General features: G+C 36.3%; 1 protein-coding gene across 1 annotated transcript in view; it reads right to left on the bottom strand.

The window, feature by feature from the left end:
* Positions 1 to 25,876, bottom strand: part of LAMA2 (laminin subunit alpha 2) — a 347,214-nt gene that overhangs the window by 235,703 nt on the left and 85,635 nt on the right. The window contains exon 4 of the mRNA XM_054061626.1: positions 11,606 to 11,848. Coding sequence (XP_053917601.1) covers positions 11,606 to 11,848 — 243 coding nt within the window. The remainder of the gene's footprint in view (positions 1 to 11,605; positions 11,849 to 25,876) is intronic.

Here is a 25,876-nt window from a genome sequence, read left to right as displayed (position 1 = left end):
TATGAGATCTGTGATGAAAACAGTGTTGATAACACAAGGAGGTTCCAGCTATCGCTAATCAGTGCTTACACAGAGCCAAGTTTTTTCCTGCTTCTCACACCACTCCACCGGCAAGTAGACTGGGATTGCACGAGAGGTTAGGAGGGGGCACAACCAGGATAGCTGACCCCAAAAGGGTCCAAAAGTATATTCTCTACCATAAGACATTGTGCTTAGAAACAAAAGCTGGGGAGCAAGCTCACCAGGGCTTTTAAATCATTCTTTTAAATCTGTTCTTCCTTCAGAAGTTCTTCCTATCTCTTGTAAAACACAAGTTCTACTGTTCTTTATGTCCCCTGGAGCTCAAGCCACAGAATAAAGAGTACTGCAATGTTAACTTAGATATTTCATGCCAAAGTAAGAATAGAACATTTTCTCAAATACAGCATTGTTTGTTGATACAGTTTTCCTGCTTAACAAACTTGGCTCTGTGCTTTCTTCATTCACGTGTTCTAGAGTCTAGACCTCAATCAAAGAAACTGTCCATTGGTATTACAGTGTCTCACTACAGTGTCTCACTAACTTTCCTTCTATTAATTCTCTGTGACACTTAGACTGAAAACTCCAGATAAACTATGCTGTTTGGGTTTTATTGTCTTTTACATAAAATTCCTTTGCACTGTCATGAAAGCACACCTAAATTTGGCCTCAGGCTGACCTAACTGCATGTCCCTGCTTCACTGACATTTTATCAATCGTCACTCCTCCATGTAACCCATCTGGATTTTAATAAATTTTACCTTTACTTATTTATTGACAATACAGAGATTTATTATTTAAACAATAAGGAATGATTCATCTTGAACAAGGCACTCACTAGATTTCTCCCAGCCCTGGCTTTAAACTACCTTATAACATTTTCTGCTTTTTCCTCTCTCATCTCTGCATCTCTCAGCTGCTTATCATCCTTATCAAATCTGTAAGCCCTTCCATGCCTTTGGCCATCAGATTCATTGAAAACAAGAATTAAGCTATTCTTTCTCCCGGTAATTATCCATGACTGTTAATACATACTCAAAAAAAAAAAGACAAATCCCCTCAGAAAGTTGTGCTATAATTTTTTCATCTCAGAACAATAATCCTATGCAAAATGCAATAGAAAGCCAAGGTAAAATAAAACATGTTTGTGGTTTTACCTCTCAGTGGAAAGCGCTTACAAGCAGTATTTCATTTGAGTGAAATTTTCTAATTGTATGTGTAAGGTCTTCAAGTATCAGCTCACGCACCCTCAAAACAATCATCCATTGGTGATATTTCAGTTCCCCTCGTCAAGCAGAAAAGAAAAAAAAACTCAACAAGTTATCAAGCATCCAGTGTTCTTGTTTTGCCGCTGAAATGAAATCTACTACAGTCCGAAAACCTACCAGACCCAACAGGAAGACAGGTTTGGATCATTACACATAAATACCAAGATGTAAGCGTATCATTTTCCTTTGCAACACTAGAAGAGAATGCTGAGTTATAAACTACTTTTACAGACATGACTTCTCCTTTTATGATTTGGAAAAACTACCATAGATGTAAATGAAGAAGTGCGATACTTATCTCTTTTCAGCAATCATGTGATCAGTAAATGATGGATGCTAAAGATAAAAGATGAATTCTCTCATCAATTTGAGGTTTCAAACTGAAACATTGTTCTGTACAGTAAGTATTTTGTATATTGCAACTTTGTTACTTTTTAAGTCTTATGATTCAAATGCTTAATCAGCTTTTGTTTTTTTCAGAAATGGTAGAAATTATAACAAGAGTTTCTGGTCACAGACAGAAGACATGCTAAGACAGAAAAGTGGACTGTTTGACTAACTAACAAAAAGAAACTAATTCCAACTTAGCCCACACAAAGGTACCAGTAAATATCCTTCTGCTTGTTTTCACAGTAATGGGAGGCTGACATACTACTAATATGAAGTTTTCCACAGTTTTCTTCAATTATAAATGTTTTCAAAATCCCCCTATGACATTAAACATGTTTGGCAAACGCTTACATTGTTTTTTCCTTTTACATATCTATGAATGTCTATTAGGAAATCAGGTTATGTTAGTGAGACAATACAGCATTGTGTATATGAAATATGTAAAATTTATCCATTTTATTTATTTTACTTGGCAATCATTTGTTAAATGTTTTCTTTCTGTTCCTCAGATTAGTGACTCAAGTTTAGTTTTTCTAAGTAAAATTTCAAAAAGGCAAAATCCCAAAAGCAACAAAATTAACCAGACGTGGATCTTTGTCCAAACCTCAAGTATGTTTAATTATTTTTTGTAAACCATTTCTTTCATGGTTGTTCTAACTGGAAACTTAGGACCAGCTGAAAGCTTACGTGCCAATACTCTTGAAGAAAATTGATATTCTATTCCTTCTTGGTAGACACAGGTAAATTTTTAGGCTAAGTTAAGTTTTCAAAATACTGAAAGGAGACTTGTAAGTGGAAGTTATCACAGTCATTTCACTGTGACCAATTCTACACAAAAAGGTGATATCCAAAATCATGACATGACTTAGTAAGACTTCCTGATGTTGCCGTAGCCAGAAGGTAGGGGTCGGAAGGGAAGCAAATAAAATAGAAACCAAGACCAACAGAGAGAACAAATTGTGATGTAATCCAGAATGTTAACCAGTGGCTGTTTAACCACTGAAGCAGTGGAACATTGAATCCAATGAGATAAACAGTCTTCTCAAAAGACCCAATCTAACGGTTGTAGACTCAAGTGAAAAGATCTTTAATAATAGGTACGATTTACCTAAGGATCCTGTTCACTGTCCCCATCACTAATCACGACATAACACTATCTGTGCATGACTGATGTCAGAAAAGCAAGAAGATGAGAATGACCCTAAGATGATTGAACATTTGGATTTTAGTCCAACGAAAACCCAATTCATTATATTTTACAAAACACATCTATACCAGCTGGTTGGATAGCCTACCTCAAAGTATGTTAAAGACCTGGGAAGCAGGACATGTTCTGAGATACAAGAACTGCATCTGATAAGATTTCTACCAGCTGAACTTTAGCTTTGCTTTCTAGGCAAAAGACTGTCACATGCCTTCCATTCACAGTTTCTTGAAATTTGTTTTTTAAAAGATTCAAAGACATTAAAAAGTTAACATGACTGAATAAAATGTTATCTTTTTGCATCACACAAAACAACTCAATCAATCATAATAAAAATTTATCTTTCATTGTTTTGAAAAAAATCTGAATCATTTAAAACTGTTGTTATTATTGTTCATACATCAAACTGAAGAAAGATGTTTGCAGTACCCTGTTTTGGAATTTCTGACTCAGACTGTGTTCATTAGCCTATGTCTAATGTCTTTGTCTAAAGTGTGATGCTGGAAGTAAAACCAGCTTAAATGTCTCAAGATTTTCATCCATTACAATAGATTGTTTGCTCAGGTTTTGTATAATCCCTTTTTTGCAGTGACAATATATCAACAAAATACTGGTGGCAGGACAACATATGCCATAACCACAAACACTCTAAGGAAATGTAGATATGCACACCAAATGTATGAAAATTTAGCATACTTATGATAAACACCTAGGGTGACTGCAGTGGAAGGCATGGACAGAGATATTACTGGCACCAGATTTTACCATACAGAAGTCTTTTCTACATCTTTTGCTATTGAAAAGAAACCTATCACTGTTAGATAAGGGGAACTGACAGTTCAGACTCTAGAATATGGTTTCACAATAAGACAAGATGCTAAGTGAAGATTAGGAGCCAAGAGGATCAAATTAAAAATAGGGATTATAAAGACAGTACTAATATTGCAATCCACAATCTTACACATTTTTCATTAAGGAACACTGTAGCATCTGCATCATTCATTAATAGGAAAAAAGTAAGCACAACATTTTCAGTCCACAACTGGCAATTTTGAGTACTTCGAAAAATTCTGACCCTATGCCTTCTAAGCACTGACAGTCTTAGACTCCTTGTGAAAAATGGTAAAAATATGGCTATGGGAAGAATGGACTTGGGGGTCCATTTTTAAGTCTCTCTTTTTCTCTTTCCTTCTCTGTGAACCATTGAGACTATAGTGAGCAGGACAAACAAGATGGTATGAAGAGAAGAAAACTAGCAAGAAAACATTGGGAAGTAGCATAGTACAATGTCCCCAATGGCATCATTGGTCTTGAGACTTGCTCAGGGAACAGCAAATTACTGGTAAAGGAAGAGCTTCCACTTGACTGAAGAAAATAAGGATTAATGAACGTGCTCATACAGACTAGTCCTTATTATCACTGAAATGTTATTTCTTTTTTATTTACCTCACACTGAGATTGCTACCATCACAGGAGTGGCAAGAAGTTAAACTTCTGAAGGAGCAGCAGTGAAGCATCACCTTCATTACAATATTATTCTCACTACTAGAACAGTGACAGGAAAACCAGCTTGTGGAAAAGGAAGGACGCCCACAATAACACCCCTCCATCAGTCCCCTGCTTCAGCGTTAGTGCTGGCTTTGGCCATACTTTCTTGTCGGAGGCAATCATTGCGACTCAGAGAGCATCACGCTCCATTGTTCACACAGACAGCACTTGCTAAAGTCTTTCGGTCTCTAATTTTTGCCTTTGTGAACATGGAAATAATACTATGCAGTTTACTGATCAACAGTTAGGCATCTCAGAAATCCTTGTATTAGACTTTCTGAAGTTATTGCCAAGTATGTTTTATTTAACACTACATATGATTTAAAAAAAAATTTAAAAAAACCAAAAAAAAGAACTGAGGAAGCTGAATTGAATCTGCTGCTGTCTAGTATTCTCTTTTGCTTAGGAATCAATGTATCAAATTCACCCTCAGGAAATACGCTAAGATTACCTGTTAGTAGTAACCCTCCCAATGTAAAGACATGACCTTTCTGTAGGCTGAATTCTTAGATAGAACAAGGCTAAGGTTTCATGCTGCTGAAGTCTTAAACTCTCATAAAGGCCTGAACAAACATTACGTGAGCACCATATGCTTTCAGAAGAACTGGAGAAGACAGTTTGATTTTGCACCTGGCATCACTGTTGCAGTAGAATCACGTTAATGATATTTACAGACATGTAAAGTATGCCAGTCAATTCAAATGTTTTAGCCTGCACAAAATACTCTGTCTATTCATTCAAATACCTGCATTCATTCATTGTTTTGACATCTTAGCCCTTTAAGCAACTGTAGGAAAGGTGAGAAAAATGTAACTCTCAGAGAATTATAACAGGTGAAGAAGTAAATTTGAAGCAAAAATTATTTTAAGCAAAAATATTAGAGAGGAAGTACATTCAGTCTGGTAGAAAAACATCAAAAGGTGAAAAGGTTTAAAAGATCAGCAAGAAAAGGAAATTAAGTAGGAATTTTAATACCTGAAGTTCAAAAGGAAGCCAGCAAGGCCAAAATGGTACAGATTTTAGGGGTAAACTATCAGTAATCGTACGTGATACTGTTGCCATTTTTTCCTAGAGAAAACATTTGACTTCAATGAGCAACAATGCTCAACAGCAATGCAAAACACAAAGTCAAGAGCAAAATTCTAGGAAATCACAAGCAGAAAACATAATAAGAGGACTATAAATCCATGACTCATCCACACCTTGAATACCACTGACTCCTCATCTGAAAAGCGACATAAACATACTAAGAAAAGTTCAGAGAAGAACAAGAAGGTGATGAAATTAATTAATACCTTCCATATAAAAAACCCCAACAGAATAGCACAGGCCTCGTCAGCCTGGGAAAAAAAAAGATGAGTTGAGTAACAATATGACAGACATCTATGAAATTACAAATTACATAAGGACAGCGATTACAGGTTCACTTCTTATCAACTCTTCCAGTTCAAGAATTGGGGTTCAAATGAAACCAATGGGAGACAAGCTACTAAAAGCATTGGGTATGAAGTACAGCTCTAATATTTAAGTTATTTTTAAATCCTATTTCATGCACTACTTTAGTGATAAAAATGAGAATTACAAAAATACTGCCTCGTTAGAATGATAACAAATATATGCGTTCTTCATTGGTTACAGTTTGTGGCAGAGATAGTTATTGATTTCTTCTCACAATATCAAATTAGTATTGCAGCAATTGAAAAGAAGTGATGTTCACAGCACCCTGATACAGCTACTCTGTGTCTCAGTTTCATTCTCCCATGAAATATGAAATACAATAAGACAAGTAAAAATGTGATGTAAATCCAAAAAGCTCAGAATTGCACAAGTGGATATGGTGATGCGCATTTGTATCTATATAATAAATATATTTTAAAAAATGTAAAAGCTTTTATTAAAGATTGGGATAAATGAACATTTAACTCCCCTTCCTCACCATCCCCTTAACTCTTAGTACTGACATGGTTAATCTTTTCAAATCCCTTCCTCCTTGACTACAAGAAAGAAAATGAATGTGTTCCTAAAGAAAAAGCCAGACAGTGTAAGACACATCTCTAACCTATCTCTGCCTTGGGTAGGAGTCAAAAACATCTAAAAAGGGTTGCAAAACTGTCGTCCTGCGCATCTTGTCTCTACCACAAGGTTAACAGCAAGTGCAGACTACGTCACCATGAAGTAGATACTAGATACCAATACTACTCTGACCAAGAACTTCAGGAGAACACCTTGCATCCAATAATTCTGGCAAAGGGCCACTGAGACTGAAAAAGAGACCAGTGTTATCTCTGCGTCCTGCCAAAAGATTCTTCCAATGGCTACACCCTTCCAACACCCAAACACTTCTGAAGGAAAAGTATTCTTCATCTACAGCCACTTCAACTTCTGCTTCCCTCCTTTTCACATTAAATCTGTCTACCAAACTGACAAATAATACTCAGAATTTATAACTTCTGTGTAAACTAAATACCCAAAGGCAGAAATATCCTTTGAGGCAGCATCTTCTGAAAACAGATTCCACCCAAAAAGAGGGAGGAATTTCTTCTCTTTGTAAATTTACATAACTTCCTCACAACAACAACAATTATAATTTTTGAAAAACAAGCTTCTATCAGATCTCCTCTATCCAATGACACTAATAGGGACCAGGGCAGGGAGTCAATTGGCTATTCCAGTTTAGATTCAATAAGGTGGGAATTACATTACCACCCTTCTGGTTTTTACACTTTCAGAAAGCCTCACTGTACAGAAACTGAGTGTTTCCTAGAATATGAGGTTTTTTGCTTCTAGAATTCCTAGTAAAAGCAAGTGCTTTCCCATCTGATCAGTTAAACCTTTCTCCCACTGTCTTTACCGGATCTGACCTGAAGTCTCTGCTTCCACAGAGAATTACTCTGTATTAAAGAAACAATAAAACAATTATTTTTGATCTAAATATTTTCTCCTAGCCTACACAAAATGCTCTAAATCTATTCATGCCTGAATAACACTTATTCTAACCTCCTATTTTATTTCCTACCAAGCTACGGGTCAGGTAAAATGTGTCACTTTCTATGAAAAGTCATGTATTTTCCTAGCATGTTATAGTGATCAACTGGAGCACCTGTAGTCCAGCTTTGAAGTATCTGCAATCAAGATGGAATGCCCCCACGCATCAAAATACAAATAGTATAGATCCTACTTCAAACAAGAGTTCACAGAAAGAAAACTTCATACATCTCAGTTTAAAACAAAAAAAAAAAAACAACATTGAAATTTAATGCCCAGAGCCTTACATCCACCTAGCCAACAAAGTAAAGAAGCTGTGATACAACATCTAGTCTAGCAAAAGAAGAAAAATTTCAATAAAAAAGGTACAAACTAGATGTGAACATTAAAGGCTCACGTGTCAGGGAAAAGAAGCAAAAATCACTATGGTAACCCACTAATTTTTAGTTCTCAACCTAATGATCATCTGAAGAAATAAAGAAAAGAAGTACCATTCTGATATGGTGTCGAGTAAAGATGAAAATGTCAGAAAACGGGTATTCTTCTTTACCTGAAAATAGCAGCCTCATCTCACCAGTTATTACCCCTTACATAAATGATTTTTTCTCAGTTAGCGCCAAAAAAATTACCATTACAGCAAGAGACATCAATTCAGTAAAAGCTAATGAGTAACTCATTAAAGTAGCTAACCTCTTTCAGTTCCTCGTCTGGCTTGAGGACACTGAAACAGCAGAACTTGCTCTTTCATTTTGAAATATTATTTTGGGAAACTGTAGAAGTTACATTTATTGATGGCATATTAGAAATATCAGTGCTAGAATTCTACCTTTGCCAGTGTGATATAAAGCCATTATGGTTTTCCTATGTTTTTTTCAGGTATTGCTGATCATGACTGAGCAAACGTAAACTTGTGCTAGTTTGGTAGATAAACATATAAAATTTGAAGCAACTTAGAAGCTTAGTTTATTGTAAACCACAGTGCCTGCTAGTAGGGGCTTTGAAAGCTGATAAGGAGGAGCTGGTATGCAGAGTTCTGCTGATAAGAAGAAAACAGGAATGTGGACAACAGCAATCTCGAGCAAAAACCGCTTGAATCCTAGTTTGTAGTTCAGAGGAACACCAAGAGTCCAGAAAGCATACGCACAGTTTGGGGTTAAAAAAGTTCATCCTGAGGAAGACTACTAACTTCATCCCTGAGACCCCGGCCCACGACCATCAGGAGGCACTGCGCAGGTGCAAGACTGGAGAGTTCCTTCCAGAACAAATTATAATATGAAGCAGGAAAAGGTTATGAATATATAGTAGATGCTTAAATTATGCATGTCTTTACACTATAAGTCACTGTTTTTTAAGCTAGATGGCACACGAGTTGGGCAGAGCTTATCTCCCTTGCGCCTGCCAGCGGAATAAACACATACCTGCTTTATAACTCATTTCGGGTTATAGGGTTTGATACTGCAAAACAAGTTAAACTAGTCTGATGATAAATTATGTAGGGTTTTTGTTTGGTTGTTTTCTTTTTGTTATTGTTGTTCTAGTTGTTGGTTTTAATTCTGTGACTGCAAGAGAATATTAATGGTGCAAATAGTGCCACTATTAGATAAATTCCCAAAATATTTTGCTTAGAATTATCATTACTCCAATCAATCAAGTCACTGACTATAATGTTCACTGAAAGCACACACGAGAAGAACATATTCTGTGTCTTTCAAGATGACAAGTTTTAACTTAAGATACTACTGTATCTAAATGTAGATTTGGATTTGGAACTGGGTTCCCAACCTATGCTCCTTCCGCACTTCATCAGGTTTCCTGTGGGTACACCAGAATGATATGCCTAAATAGCTCATGGGTTTTGAAGCAAACAAAAGATACTTAATGTACATTTCATAACTTTGTTAGTCTTTCAAAATGTCTGTAATATCTCATACATTGAACAGAAATCCTACTCTGGAACAAAAATAAACTATATGTCGTTGTACTTCCACTGAAAGACCAGGAGCAAGGCAAATACCACCTACAACACAATTGTAAGTAAATCTGATTCTGGTATGAATTGTACTATTTTTCACACTACATTTGATGAAATATGAAAAAGAATTAATCTGGGTTAATTCTGTGTTAATGCTACATATTTCATAAAGAAGTCTACAGCGACTCCGATGAAACCGGTGTTTTACTAACAAAACGAATTTACATGTTTCAAATGTAAGCTGAGTAATTCATGCGGAATGATACTATTGAGTCACTATAAAAGTTAAGCGTTAGTCTTTTCATTCAAGATGTTCTCTCTCTTTTAGCGCCATATCTCAGATTAATAACTACTTGTGTGAGGTAGGATTTAGAGTGGCTTAAATCATATGCCTTTCATAGAGTATGCCTGTATCTAACAATTTCTCATTTCTAAGAGGAACAGAGCAGATGCATCTCCCCCTTCAAAGCCTTCTTCCCATTTAAAGAACCTTTTTACCAGATGCCGGTCATTTACTAGGTTCAGGACAGAACATCAATTACAACACATCAGGCCAAGTTTTTATTAATTGCACACTTAAAATCAGAATTAAGTTCTGCTTCAGTAGGCTTTAAGCCAATGTTTCAGTCATGGATATATACCAGCATTCTGAATAAAAGCCCTTTTCTGTTTAACTCAGCCCATCAAGCGCTAAAGAAGGCAGTGGTTTAACTAAGAGGACAGCAGACTACTGGAATCATTATCTGTCTGCAAAAGAATTAGATAGTCAAAGAAATTGAACGATGTAAATTAAATTAATTGTTGGAATAATTACTTTGGCATTATATTTTCAGTGCAGATGTTCTCTGAAACAAACTCTATGAAATTTCCTTGCAAGTCAAACTGCATGTTCTGTTCACCCCTCAAAAAGCACCGAGTTGGAAAAATTTTGAAAACATAGTACATATGTATGCATAATTTCTTTATCTGCTCCTGATAGATTTTACAGGAAAAAACACCCATTCTAATGATACAATTACAAACAATGCAACTACAAACACAAAGTATTTGCCATGATTTTTCCTAGATATGCAACTGATTTCATATCTGATAACTCACAGATCCAAGTTTACATCTTTTCAAAGCATATCAGCAGAACATTTTCATTTACAGCTGTATTTTTCTATTTTTGCAGTTGGCATTGGAAATTTCCTGTGAATATAAACAAACTATACATATGTATATCCAGTACTCAAAAATAATTGTATTAACAATTATGTATGTGAATATTGATTTTCATATAGAGAGGAAGTTTGTACTTCTTTATATGTACTTCTTTATATATATATAATGGCCAGAGAAGCCATTAAAAAGTGGAACAGAAAAAAAAACAAATGCATAGTCATTGAGGCTAAAATTTCACAGAACATAAGTAGACTTTAAAGAATCTGGAAATAAATATATACTGCAGATCTAGTGCACATTCAAGTAACTTTATTTCCTTGAATTACCAAGTTATGCGCAAAGCAAATGTTGGAAAAGAATCTGCAAAAAGATATACGGTTGGAATTTGGTACACGTGGCTTTCCCTCTCTCCGTTTTAAGTGGCTAAAAATACTGTATTTTTAGCTAGAGTTTTCACATTTGCCTTTCTCTTTGAAACACAGATCCTCGTTCTCACCTCCACCACATCTTTTCTACACCCTCAGTTAAAGCAAATGACTGGTCCATGATTCATGTGCCTGGAATCACAATGAAATAGCAGAGGCCTCTGACAGCAGAAGAATGAATGGGTACATGCAGGGGCGGAGGGTCAGTTACAAGCTTTTAAACACAATAAGTTATCATTACCATTTAATATCTTAGCTTGTACACAAGGACTGAAAATGCAACTCAAAGAAAAGCTTTTTAATGACTTCTCTGGGTCCACGTTTTCTCCCTACATTCTCACCTTTGTTCACAAGTGACAAGCACTTAAGTTGTCTAAACATACTAGTGCTTTATTCTACATAGTAACTCTTTTACCTCTTGATTTACTTTGCAGCATGTGCTTATTACCCTGTACCTTGCAGGCATTTATATAGGGACATAAGACGAGTTTTTTTAAAGTTGCAAATAAACTACCTACTCCTTTTTCAAGCATACCAAAACACTCTGACTACTCAAGGCAGATATTTGCAAATTAATCAAAGGACTTCTTTTCGGCCAAGTTACAGCACATGGGCTAACATCTTATCTTACCTCTCCATTCTCAAGAGGATGGATTTTGGAATAATAAGAAGTGCATATGACTTCATCATCTTTTATATAAGATGGAGTTCCAGGACGGGGATGAATGTTGTAGCGTGTCAGGCACTCGCTGTCCGTTATAGCATAATACTGCCATGGCTGATAGTCTATACCATCCAATGAACGCTCTAATATCCAGTTCCCAGGTCGAGGTGAGTTAGCTGCTTTCACAATAACATATGCAATCTGGAAGATCTGAAAGACAGACAAATTGTTAAAAATATGTAAACCCATAATTACAAATGCATTCCAATTTCTCAATGGCTACTAAACGAAGAACAGTAAATATGATCATGTTTGATTTTTTTCCCTAGAAATGCAATACGGCCTTAGATCTTACTGCAACTCTGTAACTGCCAAAATAAATTCTCTGTTAACATTTCTGAAAAAATGATCAGTTGCATTAGGCCAATAGAGACTTTGAAAATATAATTAAAAAGCCCTCTAAATTTCACATAACTTAGTAGGTAATTGCTAAGCTGCAGCTTCAGCCAAATGTTTGCAAAGTTGTTTCGTAGTATTTTCAGTTTGTAGAAGTAGGTTTGTTTCTGTATGTGTATTTATAGACATATACTTTCTGCAATGTTTAGGAATTGCCAAACTCTGTTACAACTTTCTCACCGTTAAGAAAAAACATTGGCATAAGCTCTTGACAGGTAATCACATCATGCTGAAATCACTCTTTAAAACATTGTTGTTTCAGTCACATGACTTGGCACTGTGACCATAAATAAGCTTTATAGGACAAAGACACATCAAATATCACTATAAACAGAATGTAAGCATGCAATCAATGCTCATTATGGTCCATTTCACCTGCTTATTCAATTGATTTATCATGGTTTATTTCTGTATACAGGCTTGCTGGAATGCGAGCTACAAAAAAATACACCTGCAACTGCAGAATGACCTATGTTAATAATACAGTTTTGGTTTGGGTTGGGTTTTTTAACCTAGTAAAATCCAGACATTACAGAGGTAGAATTGAAGCTAAAAAAAGAAAACATATAGCAAATTAATATTTTTAAGATGCAGTGCTGCGAGTCTGCACATGAGGATGCTAGAGGGTATCATGGAGAGAAAAGTGTTGATTTATAATAATATTTAACGTTTTCTATGCAGGATAGCCATTGTAAAGAAGCTATTTGATTCAGACTCAGACCATACAAAACCTGTTTTGACTAATTAGTCAATAAATAATGCTGGTGAAAGAAGATCCTACAGTAATAAATGAATAAATAGACAGAAGACTCAAACTGTCATTTTCATAACTACCATTATTATTATAAAATACAAATTATGTTAAGTAACAGAGTACTGCAAACACTCGAATACATTTGATGATGAAGGCAAAGAAAATATTTATCTCTAATTATTTATTCCTGTCTTCTCTGTAGATTCTGAGAAAATCGTAAGATCCAGAACAGCTTCTGTCAGGAAGACAAATCACCAACAACCAAAGTTTCTCAGAGGGAGTAAGAAGGAGGTGAGGATGTCTTTGTTTCACCCTGAAAAACATGTGTTTAACTGTGCATTTTTAGAAGATCATCTCAAGTTATCAATACTTTCTCCAATAGCATAAAAGAAAATCTCCAGAGACAAGGAAAAACCCATGTTTCGCTCCATTGTTTGAACGGGAATCATACAATCACTTGTCCCCTGTTTCACAAATGGCTATTATTCTTTCTAATTCACTTATAGATACATTCCATCGTGACCACAAATAATTATATCTGTAACTATACTGGATTAGTGTAATCGATATTGTTTACAATAAACAGAGAAAAACATAACATTAAACAAAAGTTATTTTATACACTGTCCTTTGCATGAATAAAGAATCCAATATACAATGCAAATTGTTTTTACATCAGCATGATGAAGTCAGACCACACAAACTCTTTCAGCTCCAGTCATTCAGAATACAGTTCTCATTTTAGAGTACTTCTAAATACTTTTTAAAGTAAAATTTAACTATGTGTTTTGCAACAAACTCTCAAAAAAACCCTATTCCTTATATGTTGAAATTATAACAGCTAAACACATTGCTAGGGCTTCTGCCATGGAAAAGATGTGGTCTAGGACATAGCTGACAATAAATTCATAATCTCAGGAGTGCGCACACATTTTTATTTGTGGAAGTCCTAAAATTTGCAATACTTCACAGCGAATTCAATGTTTAATACTGCCCTTAGCAAAAAAAGGAAACATTTAGCTCTGCAGAAATCTTGGATGCATTGGCTCTGTGGGGCCAAAAGGCATAATCAACAGGAAGCCTTTTTTTGTTTGCTTACTTTGAAACACCAGGCTCTGTGGGAGAGTGAAACTTTCTAGAGTTACTTTTCAAATTAGAGCCCTATTTCAATAACATTTCCTGCATGATCTGCTGAAGATTGGTTTGAAGTCTCCTTTCTTACATCCTGGGACAGCAGCTTGACTGTAATTTACTATATACCCTTGGCATTGGTTATCTTTAGCATACCTTGTAAATAAAATTGCAATATTTTTTTTTTATTTAAAATGCAGTGCAGAGGGAACAGCATATTGCAGGTCACAGTGGGGTGAACATTATTTCTCTTAATCTAAGTTTTGACAATAAAAAAAAGCTTGTTCACATAAATAAAAGAGTACATATGAAACGTTGTTTTTAACTATTATTCAATTAAGAGTTTTCAGCCTGATTCAGTGTATCACTACTGTCCTAACCTCTGAGAGTTCCTGTAGTGGCTTCTCAACAGCACCGAGGTATCTACAAACCACTGACACATGAAACATTCTCTTTAGTCCTTCACGTCTCTGTTCACGAGTGGAACTGAAAAACTGTCTTGTATAAAACAAAATTATTTCCTGGTCAGAGAAACTGAGCTGATATTACAGACCAGAATTTTTAAATGTTACTAGGCTGTTAATGCAAATTGTAGTCAAGGGAATATGAGCGAGCACATGCATTAAAAACAAGCGCTGGCTGATATTATTGCTGATTGTTCTCAATAAGAGTAGGCTGAAGAAAGCACAGGATGCTAATCCATGGGATACCTAGACTTGTAGAGCTTTAGTATGACTCAGGAAAATGTTTGTCCCGGCTTAGAACACTACACTAATCACCACGAGCTCATCATAGTGCTACACACAGACAAAAAACATAGTGCACTGCATGCTTTCATGTGCTTTCTAAACGAGTTAACAATAACAACTAGTGTAGAAAAAATCCTAAAATTAATGGCAGCCATATAACGATTCTGAAATCAAGTCAATATCATGAAAGCAATACAGACTTTCCAACCACTTGGAAAACTGACATTTTTCAGGTACAAGAGTAATTCTTCTTTTACTGCAGAGTTCCTTAGCAAATGGTGACCTGGTTACTATAAAACAACAAGCTAGAGCTTAGCAGCGTGAGAATACTAATACCAATAAAGTCCAACGTATCACTGAGTTTTGCTGTATTTGTTTCCACAATCAGAAAAAGTGAATCTGCTCAGCTTTATGGAACCAATTGTAACAGTGAGCTTCTATTCCCACAGGCTATTTGATGGAGCACGCCTGGTTTACTTTTCAAATAGCATCAATCAGTTGACACTCGTCAATCAATGTAATAATTGTACAATCTTAAAGGACGTCTGCTTTTGTACAAGTCCAATACCATGTCACCTGGAGTCCAGAGTTTGCTGATACAAATGTGAAAACAGAGGAATACCAAGCAGCTTTGTAGCATGTAATTGTCCATTAACACAGCTGCCAAAGAGCAGCTGGTGCTTTTTTCTACTCATTTGCTCATGTGACCATAGTGTAATGGTAGAAGGGGGAGGGAAATAGTCTAAATAGTCCTTTAAGCTTTTCCCAGATTATAGAGAACTATCCTCAAGATGAGGAACAAAATGAGTCTTGGGTCTCATTTTCCTGGTAATTTTCTCAGCAGTGAGATCTGCGAAGCACATATTGTGAGCAATAGTTCCATAAGTTATAGCTCTGTGTGATCTTATGAATGCCTCATAAGGCATAGAAAAGTGCATCCTACTATACAGGATAATTTGCTACACTAATATTATTCAGATAGAGCTGAAGTGAATCATTAATCTGCATAGAGTTAGCTAGTGAAGCAGCAAATCTCATTGTGTCTGACTCCCACCTGCACATCTATTTAAAAAATAAATCCCTCAGTTAGAAACTGTTCATGTAAGTCAGTATATCACCAGAGAAAAAAAAAAAAGAGTACCACACAACTCTAAAGAAGTATTTCCATCTCATTTTCCCAATAGAAGAATGTAATAGCTCTAATGGAGACTTCAACCAGCAATCTCATGTAAACTGTGTATCCATTTATCTACCACAGTTATATTACTTGTTGATTATTATTCCAATTCAGTGGTCAAGTAAACATTTATTGAGAAGAGTGCAGAATTTTGGCAAGGGTTTGTTTCCCTACAGGCTGGCATAAATAGTGTTGAAATTCATGGCCTAAAATATTCCATAGATTTATTTAACCAGCCATTCAGAAGCACTGTTAGGGACAGCAAAGCATTGCAGACACCCATTGTCCCAGTACAAAATCCATCTGGATGAGTCAGCTGAGAAAGCTACCTCAGAATGCCCTGCAGGCTAACAGGGGTTATTGGCTACAGGGGAATACAATTCACTAAGAGAAGCAGGGGAAATAACTTTTTTGGAGTGTGTAAAACTTATTATGATATGTGTTAAAAGGATTATGTAAATGGGCAAGACTTACTATGGAACACTCAGGGGAGTAACCACAGGTGGGGAAAGGGAGGGATAGAGTTAGATCAGGGAGAAACACGTGAAAGACAGAGGAAAAAAGGGATAAAAGGGAACAGTTGACTATAAATAGCTAGCTGGCCAGCATGTTTGTCCTCTGTTCAGTCACTGAAATCTGTTCTGTTTTCCTGCTAAATCCTCTTTAAGTATCTTCCATTTAGGTGTGCCCCCTCTTTTGAGTGGGTAAGGGTGAACAACAGTTAGCTTCAAGCTTGATTAGCTTGCAAGTAGAAGAGGTCTGAGTAGCAGCAGTTAGAGTAGGAATGCAAGTCTCCAAGCCAGTTCTGTTTGAGTGCTGGCAACCGGAGATGCCAGGGATATCTGGGGCCAGCTAGTGGATAGGTAGTATCTAAGGGCAGCTACTGAAGTGTTGCATTTTGTATAAGCATCCATAGATGTACAGGCACATATGATGCCCCTAGTAGACTTTCATCCCAATCAGCTGGAATGGAAGAACAGGGCGAGGAAGCCTGGGCTGTATTTGTGCGAGTGCTGTGTGTTCGTGTGGGTGTTGATAGGGCACTGCAGGCAATTAATGTTGCCCTGTGCAGCCATGTGTGTGTTTTATTCTCCGAAATAGGAGCTCTGCTTTGCTACAGTTTTAGCATGAAGACAGAGCCTTGCATCCATCAGGCTACCAGATTCAGTAACTCCTAGTACCTATCTGATTATGTGTCAAATAATCAGAAATCACAGATCTAAACAAATCCTCAATGCACATAAAATAGTGTTTCTTAACCTTTAACTTCTATCTTTACACTTAAGTATGAAAACAACTGTTATATATGCAGGAAATCATGCATCACATATATGACATTTGAACTTTTCTTCAGTTTGGAATAGCCTCTCCTTCTATAGGCTTAAGACATGAAACAGACAAAATCCAAGTGCTTCTGGTAATGAGCTAAAGCAGAGGTCTTGTGAGTTTGAGAAACAGCTTCTCTTGTTCTCAGAGGCTGACGTCAACTCATGATTCTATGTGGTCAGTCGTATTTCAATTCCCCTATCATGGATGATGGAATCATAGAATGCTTTGAGTTGGAAAGGACCCTAAAGATCATCCAGTTACAACCCGACTGCCATGGGCAGTGACACCTTCCACTAAAACAGGCTGCTCAAAGCTTCACCCAACCTGGCCTTCAGCACTTTCAGAGATGGGGCATCCACAGCTTCTCTGGGCAACCTGTTCCAGTTCCTCACCACCTTATCAAATGCTGTTATGCATTATTGCTTGTGTCCATTACTTATGAAAGAGGGAAGAAAGTTTTGATGCAAGCATTTTCAAACTATTGATTATATGAGAACTAACTTTCTCATTTTAGTATCACATCCAACTCAGACAGAGAAAAGCCTAATTTAGAAATGGAGTAGCTCTCCAGATTACTTAAATGCCCATCTAGCACATACCTTTTCTATTGCTGTCTAGAGACAGTGGCCACAGTTTCAAATATTCTGTTCACAGTTAAAAATTCCGTAATTGAAAATGTTGGCGTGGAGAAAATAAAAGATGCTCAGCAGTATTCAGCTAATATCAGTTTAGAGAGCTGAACATCTCCCCACCATGCTGCATTACCCTCTAATGACAGTGTCTCTCCTGTTCATCTGAACTGCTTCCAACTGAAATCCTGCTACCAGATGGGGAATTTGGGCTGAAAGATGCACACATTTGATTCCAACATAGTTTTGTTTGAGTTTTTTTTCCACTGTTGCAAACAGTTCTGGTTACTAGCGAGCAGGGCATCATCTGTCCCAGAAAAATTGTAGATATGAATGTAATTCAAAATAAGACGTCCACAGCCCTTGGAGGGGGAAACTGAGAATGATTTTACCATAGCAAACACAAAACACACTGCAGCAAACTCACAAAAGCTCTAAGGTAGATGTCTCCAAATTAAGCCCAGCTTCAGTTAGAAATCTCCCATCTTTTCTAATTAGACAAAAATCTACTCATGTACAACATTTAGTTCCATTCAGTAAACGCCTGCCTAAACAAAACAATTTTAAAATACCTGAACTTAGAATAATATCAGCTTTTTTCCTCCCCAGTATATAACTGCAAGAGAGGCTCGGGTTCCCTTAAAAACATTTTCTTCTCCTTGCGAAAAACAGATCCTTTATTAATACCTCTCAGCTCTTGCTCATGTTGTAAGTAAAAGATGATTATAACTTGTGTCATTTAAAAAAAAATAAATAAAAGCAAAGCCTATTAAAACAGCACACTTTATAAAATGTCAAACTGTAAAGCCCTCAAGTTGTCCAGCTTATGAATACCTAAAATACATTAAGCCAAATGGAAGGAGTCAGTACCTGCAAAGTTTCTGGCAACGTCAACTTTGTTCTTTGTAATTTTCTCTGTTGGTATTCTCCACTACCCACTGTTCAGTTATTTGTGAAGCCCTTAAAAGAATAGCTACTTTCTGTTGACCATTTTTGCTGCTCATCATTGGCCTAGTGTAGACCAGAACTGAGGGCTGAAGTTAGCAATTTCTCTTCTCTTTATTTCCAAAAGCTAATCACATCTTTCCATAGAGAGAGAATATGGTGAGTAATGGAAAATTGATGGAAATGCCAATATGCAAACCTTTGTTCTTCAAACCCAGACAACAGCAGAGAAGAACAAAAAAGGTGGTTCTTCTATTGTGGTGATAAAACACCAAAAAAAATGTTTTTTTTTTTTTTTTTTTTCCCCTGCTCAGCTTGCTTCCTAGTGTTGAAACTACCAAGGGTGAAGTGTTCTCATCTCCTTCAGTGAAGTTTCCGTGCAGGATACTCACATCAGCTGCATTTCAGAGTAACTTGTCCATTCCTCTAGCTCAACGAGAAAAGAACTATCACAGCTGTTTTATTAAGTTCCATTTAAAAGTTCTACAATGCACAAACCTTGAAACCTAAACATTCAAAATCTGTTGTCAACCTCCTCACCTATTACAGACTCATATATTATACATCTTAATTTAGGAGATATTAATTTTAACATAAGATAAAACTATTTAGTCAGATACATGAATTGTACATAAATGCTCTCTGGGAAAAGCAGATTCTTATTTTTTTGTAGAACCATAGAATTGTTTGGGTTGGAAGAGACTAACCCAACCCCCCTGCCTTAAGTAGGAACAGCTTGCACCAGAAGCTGGCTGCTCAGTAGTTCCCAGGATCCTGTTTATTACTCTTTTTAAAAATAGGTGCGATATTGCCTTTTCTGAAGTCACTGGGGACTTCACCTGACTGCCATGTATTTTCAAATGTAATGAAGACCAGCTTAGCAACTACATCAGCCAATTCCCTCACAACCGTGGCATGAATCTTGTCAAAGTTATTCAGATTTCTGTTTTGTACAACAGAGGGCAAGTTCACACTGCACTAGTTTCATCCATGTGAAATTAAAGATCTCTTTGATGTCATGGTTTCTGACTTTTCTGCAAAATGTAAATAAATACTTGTTTTTTAGTGAGGTGACATCTATCTGTAACCCACCTGGCAGAGAGGGATACAAACATCTGATACTGTTGTACTGTTAGCATATAGCATCATCTGCATTATCAACATTTAACATTTCCCTGCTGAAACCTTCACAGGCTTTTACTTTGAGTTGTCTGGAAAAGAACACATTTTTCACCATATATAATGGACGCTAAGAGGCATCATCTTGAGGACCTGAGATTTTTATTTGATTTTGATTGTAAGCTCTTTGAGGTCAAGATCATCGAATATGAAATAGCTATGTACTAATCTATATCCATTCCCTGAATGTGACACAATGTTGTCTCTATTTCAATCTAGAAGTACTGTGCAATAAGAACAACTCAAACAATGAAAACATAAAGTACTAACGTTAGCCTCCAAATAAAAAACAGAGACTTTTCCCCAAAATATTTTCACCTTCTTGTTTGCTTCTTTCTTTTCTTCACTTTCACCTCAAGTACATAATGCTTTATTTCTTTAGCTAAACATAACAGTGGTTAAAAAAACTTAAAAATCTCTTCTGGCAGTGATCCTAAGCTGTCTCATGTCACTATACTTCAGAAATTTCAAAAGCACACATAAGGAAAGAAGAAAATTGAAAATAAATGAGATGCTAAATCTGATTCCCAGATCAAGAAAGTGTATGCATGTTCAGTTTTCATTTTCACTTTTAGATCTTAATACTTTTTAAATTACATTAAGAACTACTTTAGATGTGGAAATGTGGCTGTATGACATAGCAGGGGATATATGGAATATGGGAAGTGAATTATGAGATGAGTAATTTTACATATTTCCATCTCATAGCCCCCTTTTATAATCAGAATTTAGTTATGAAGAATTAGAAAACATAACACATTAGGACGCAAAACCAAGCAAAAGGTTTATCTTCATAATGAAGTTGTATGTTCTGTTTAAGAACAAACCAAGTCACTGTTTTTCCACGTTTGGTAGCTAGAGAGATCCAATACACCCTTCTCTGAGTTTCTTCAGTCACTTAGTCCACATTAGCCCAAATCAAGCAAAAAGAGCTACACTAATGACTGTTTTGACTGACTGTCTAAACTACATCACTGATAAACAAGTGTCTAAATGCTTCCACAGAACATGTGAACTGCACATGGACTTCATGGAGCACAAAGAGAGAGAGAATATTTTTGCCATCAATAGATTTGATGAAAGGCCTGTGTGTGTATATATATTCACTCTTCATTGTTCAGAACAAGAGATGATTTTATGCAGCCTCAAGCCCTATTTCAACATTTATTTTATTATCATTAGTACTTTTTCCTAGAGTGGTTTTAGATCCACCAACAAAGCAAGATCATTGCAGAGATGAGGAAAAATTCTTCACAAGTCAGATTCAATGCTTTTGAGCAATCTCTGACCTACTGTGCACATTATTAAGGGTAGCAGCATTTTAGCCTGTGCCATATATAGATATCTGAACAATTTTACATCCTGGTAACCTATATAAAAGGCAATTAAAACCAACTTTAAGCACATTTCATCAAATCATGGTATAAAAACTGACATAATGCTGCAAAGCATTGCATGACATTCAAATGACAAAGTACTTTCTTGCTATTAAGGGGGGTAGGAGCAACTCCCAACTTACACACAAAACCGTACAAAAGACAAATTAGTCAACCAATATCCTATCTCTTAACACATATTCCACTGCCCTTCTGTTACGACAGTCTTCATCGTGTGTACTACAGAATCTTATTGCCCATCCAGTAGTGTAGACCTTACATTTCAATTACAATTTTGTCATAAAAGGCCGGCACAACTGAAGCACTATTTCATGACCACCACTGTCAGCTGCAAAACTCTTTTTTTCAAGTTAGATTTTCATTCATCATAAACTATTCAGTGACAACATATTCCTTTAGTAAGTAGAGCAAAATCTGTTTAAGACTGAGAAGCCTATCACCCCATTGTCTGTCATGTTGACATTCTCCCAGGGTGTGTGACATTCTTTAGAACCAGAATTGCCAATAGTACAAAATCAGAAGAAAACCTTGTATTCAAGTCAAAACATATGCGTCACTCTGGATTCAAAGTTTATAATACAGTATTTAGGACCTCTATCCAGAAACTATTTTCTTGAAGGATAGAAAAGTGAATGTCTTTCTTAGCTAATGCCAAAACTAAAAAAGGAAGAGTATTATGCATATTTGCTTTAGCCATTCAGGGAAAATGTAAGACAAGTAACCTCAGAAAGAAAAACTATAAATTCACAAAACTTCTAAAGTATTTGACAGTGTGTATTACGAACTGAAGCTGAAAGGATTTGCTTACTTAGAAATCTTCCTGACTAACCTCAAAGCAATACAGTCTGATTTAGCGTAGACCATATTGGGCAAAATAATCCTGTGGAGATTTATGGTTAATACAACAAATCAACGTAGCTAGCAGCACTTTATATAGCAGGTATTACAACTTTCAGGACGATAATGGCTTCTTAGCATTTCAGAATGCATTGAATAGTACTCCCTCCCTGTATTACTGCACTACTCATGAGAAGCTCTCTTTTTTACTGCTGCGGAAAGGCCAGCCTGAGTAACCCCACTAACACTTGTTTGTTAGAACACCGAAAAGCTTAATGTAGCAGGCTCTACTGGAACTATGGCTGGCATAGATGTGCACTCTTGACCCTTAACCAAGGGGAACAGTCATTCATTTTTCTTTAGGCTTTAGTCCGAATGACATCCATGTGGAAAACTTTATTCTGAGGCAGGAACTGAGCCCTAGATGACATCTGTCACCAGTATGTGTACATTCTGCTCAAACATATTCTCTCCTCCCTAAGAAGAATGGAAGGCTACGTTAGATAAAGCATAGTTGCTAACAGTATGCAAGCCAGGTAGTTTTTAAAAATGCTCACTGTGATGTCAAAATATTTAGTACATTTCTGCTTGTTCTCAAAATTACTAATAATTACGTTTTCAGGGTATGGTTGGTATGAATTCTCACTGGTATATTTTTGTGTTGTTTGTTTTCTGGTTTTTCGTTTTGCTTCTTTTCCAAACAATTTCATTATGAACTAACTTCAAATCCAATCATTTTGTTCTGATTAAAAAGAATAGCAGAAGAGCAAAGTATGCTTTGTTTTGCCTTATAGATATCTGATTATTGCATTACCAGCAAATTGTGTAACTAAAGAAATGTAGGGAAATGCTAAAATATTTAGATTGAGATCTATGGAGGAAACAAAAAAAAAAATTAGGAAAAAAAAATCAGTACTATAACATCCAGTTATATCTGTAAAAATTGTCTGGGGACTTTAATGAAACAGAACCGATCTCATTCTGTTTTATATTAGTTCTACAATCTCATTCTCATGGTTTGGTTGCATCTTTAACAGTTCATTACCGCTTAGGTATAACTGAGCCAGAGAACTAGACTTGGGATATTTTTTTGAAAGAGAGATAATTAAATACTTTGTATTCTCAAATGTTTACATTACTTCAAAATAGAATGATTCATGTGCAACAAATACTACAAACAAATATTCAGGATGACAGCTCTATGTTGCAGGCATTGGCTGTAGCTCATAGATCAGTATTTTATAATTTAAATTTTTACAATCACTTCAAGCCAATGCAGAGTGCCAGCTGCTCCAGCAAGGGGTGGAAATGTTTTCCCTATTATCTCCAGAAATATATTCTTGTCCCCTCCCCTACACCGGCACTAAAACTCCATACAGCAAGCCAAATTCGAAAATTGATCTGGCAGAAACCTAACTCCCACAAAGCAAGATGTATTTTTCAGTATCAAGGTAGTGATCTGGTTTGCTGCATGATAGCACAAGTGCTGGTGCCAGAACAAAGGAGACAGGAATGTCTCCCCTTAGCAAGGTGGGAGAGAGGGTTGTGATGGGACAAAGAGTAATCGTGGAACTGCAGCATTACAGTCTGAACAGACTTCGATTCTGGTTATATTTCCATCTTGAGACAAACATTTTTGATGATGGACAAAACAAACTGGTATTTATTGGTGAAAAGTCTCAGTTTGGATTTATTTTCATTTCTGTTAAATTACTTTCTGGTTTGCGGATGAAGAGAAGCTTTAAGCTTTACCTTTACCTTTACAGAAACTGTTTTGAAAACATTTCAGCAACTGAAGTACATAATTGTTAATAAACCAGAAAAAGAAAGTGTTAACTGAAAACTTAATGTTTGGACATACACAAACAACTTACGAAGACCAAGTGGCAGCTAATTTTACTGATCTAGTTATTGTATCCCAAGACTACACAGTGTCATTAACCTTCTCTCTATTCTTTTAGCTATTCTGATATTTGATTTCAGAAGCTATTCAATAGAAAGTTACTTCATTTTCTTTTTACTCAAAAATGCGTTTGGTATTCCAGAGCAGAGAAAATATAACATGAAAACCAAATATCTGCTAGTGATAAACATATTCCTATAGTTATATGCAGATAATGTGTGAAGGTTATTTTAATACAGCTATGTTGCTCAACACATTCCGATTCCTTAGGTACTATTTGGTGAACTGTTATTAGTAAACAAAGAAAAACAAACAAAACCAAACCCCCCCCAAGAAAGCTCTACGAAAAAAGGGGAAGTTGCGGGGGAATATCTTGTCATCCAATTTACCTTATATTTCACTGTGGCGGTAAGACTAACTTCAGTCAATACCTAAAGGATTACTTTAACTGGATCTAATTATGGGGTTAAACTGTTAAGATAAAGAGCCACACAAAGGGTTCAACTTTGAAACCAGACAAAAGGGAGATAGTTCCAGAATCCAAACATCATGCAACAACTTCAAACAGTCAAGACTAAAAAACATTATTTCTTCTTTAAGAAGAAAATAAATTGGACAGGGACGCAGACTGAGTAAATTCATGGTCTCTGGCATCTAATTTCCAATACGACACAGTTTCCAGTGCAGGTTTTTTCAGACTAGTTTTGGAAGGGACAGTGAAACACATGCAACCTCATTTACTAGAAACAAAGAAATGGCTACTCAAAAGGGGCAGCTTTACTTCTGAGATTACACAAGTATGTCAAGCCAGTCCTTCCTACAGCAATCTTTTTATAATCTCCTCAGTTAAACACTAGAAGGCAGAGGGAAGGCGGCTAAAAGAGGGCAGAGAAGTGGTGACGGAAGTAAGAATTTAATTGCTCACCTAATATTTCATTAAAAACAGCCATTATTTAAATTAAACATATTTGGAATAGGTAGCCTGTCTCAGTCTGGGGCAACATCTTCAACATGGCTCTGCACGACAGTACTTGCCACGCTTGCCTCAAGTCCTCCTAGGCTAACAAATGTGAACTCTGCCATGTAACGGTGACAAACTCTTTCTGAGTTGCACTCCCCTAAGGGATCTGGCTAATGTTGTGCATCAAGGGAACTGACAGCTGAAAATAATGTTTCCTTCAAGCAGCTATCAACACAGCACACTCATACTCATAAAGCAAAGGAACAAATGACAAGCAAGGTCCCATAAGCTAGGTCTCTTCGCAGGAGGTTTCTCCTCTCCAATAGTTTCCTTCACCCCCAATAAAAGTCAGTAATATTGGATTAAGACATGGGGGAATACCACCATTTTGGTGTCTGTAGCATCTGTCAGGCTTAATATCAAGTCCGGACTCTGTTCAGATACAGCACTTATGAGGGTACACCCACATTAGCTTTTAAGCTGGGTCCTCAGCACCAAATAAACACAAGTCTTCTCCTAAGTCTGTCCCCTCTCTCCCACTGTGACACTCTTAGCTAATGTAGGCAAAATGGAAGTATCAATATTCAGACTTTTTCCTCAGTTGGTTTCAAATTTTACTCAAATGTTCAAATACAGGTCACACTTCACATGACGTATAGTAGTCCTCAGCATAGCAGCAGATGTATAAACACATTGTTTACTGGATGCAACCCAAATTTCAAGCTTTAAAATAAAAATAATAATTTAAAAAAAAACAAGAATGATAAAGCACAGTAATAAAATAGTGACTC

The sequence above is a fragment of the Cuculus canorus genome, chromosome 3 (assembly GCF_017976375.1).
Source record: "Cuculus canorus isolate bCucCan1 chromosome 3, bCucCan1.pri, whole genome shotgun sequence".
Classification (NCBI taxonomy): domain Eukaryota; kingdom Metazoa; phylum Chordata; class Aves; order Cuculiformes; family Cuculidae; genus Cuculus; species Cuculus canorus.
The sequence above is the reverse complement of the archived record's forward strand: the minus strand, read 5'-3'. Positions and strand labels throughout refer to the sequence as shown.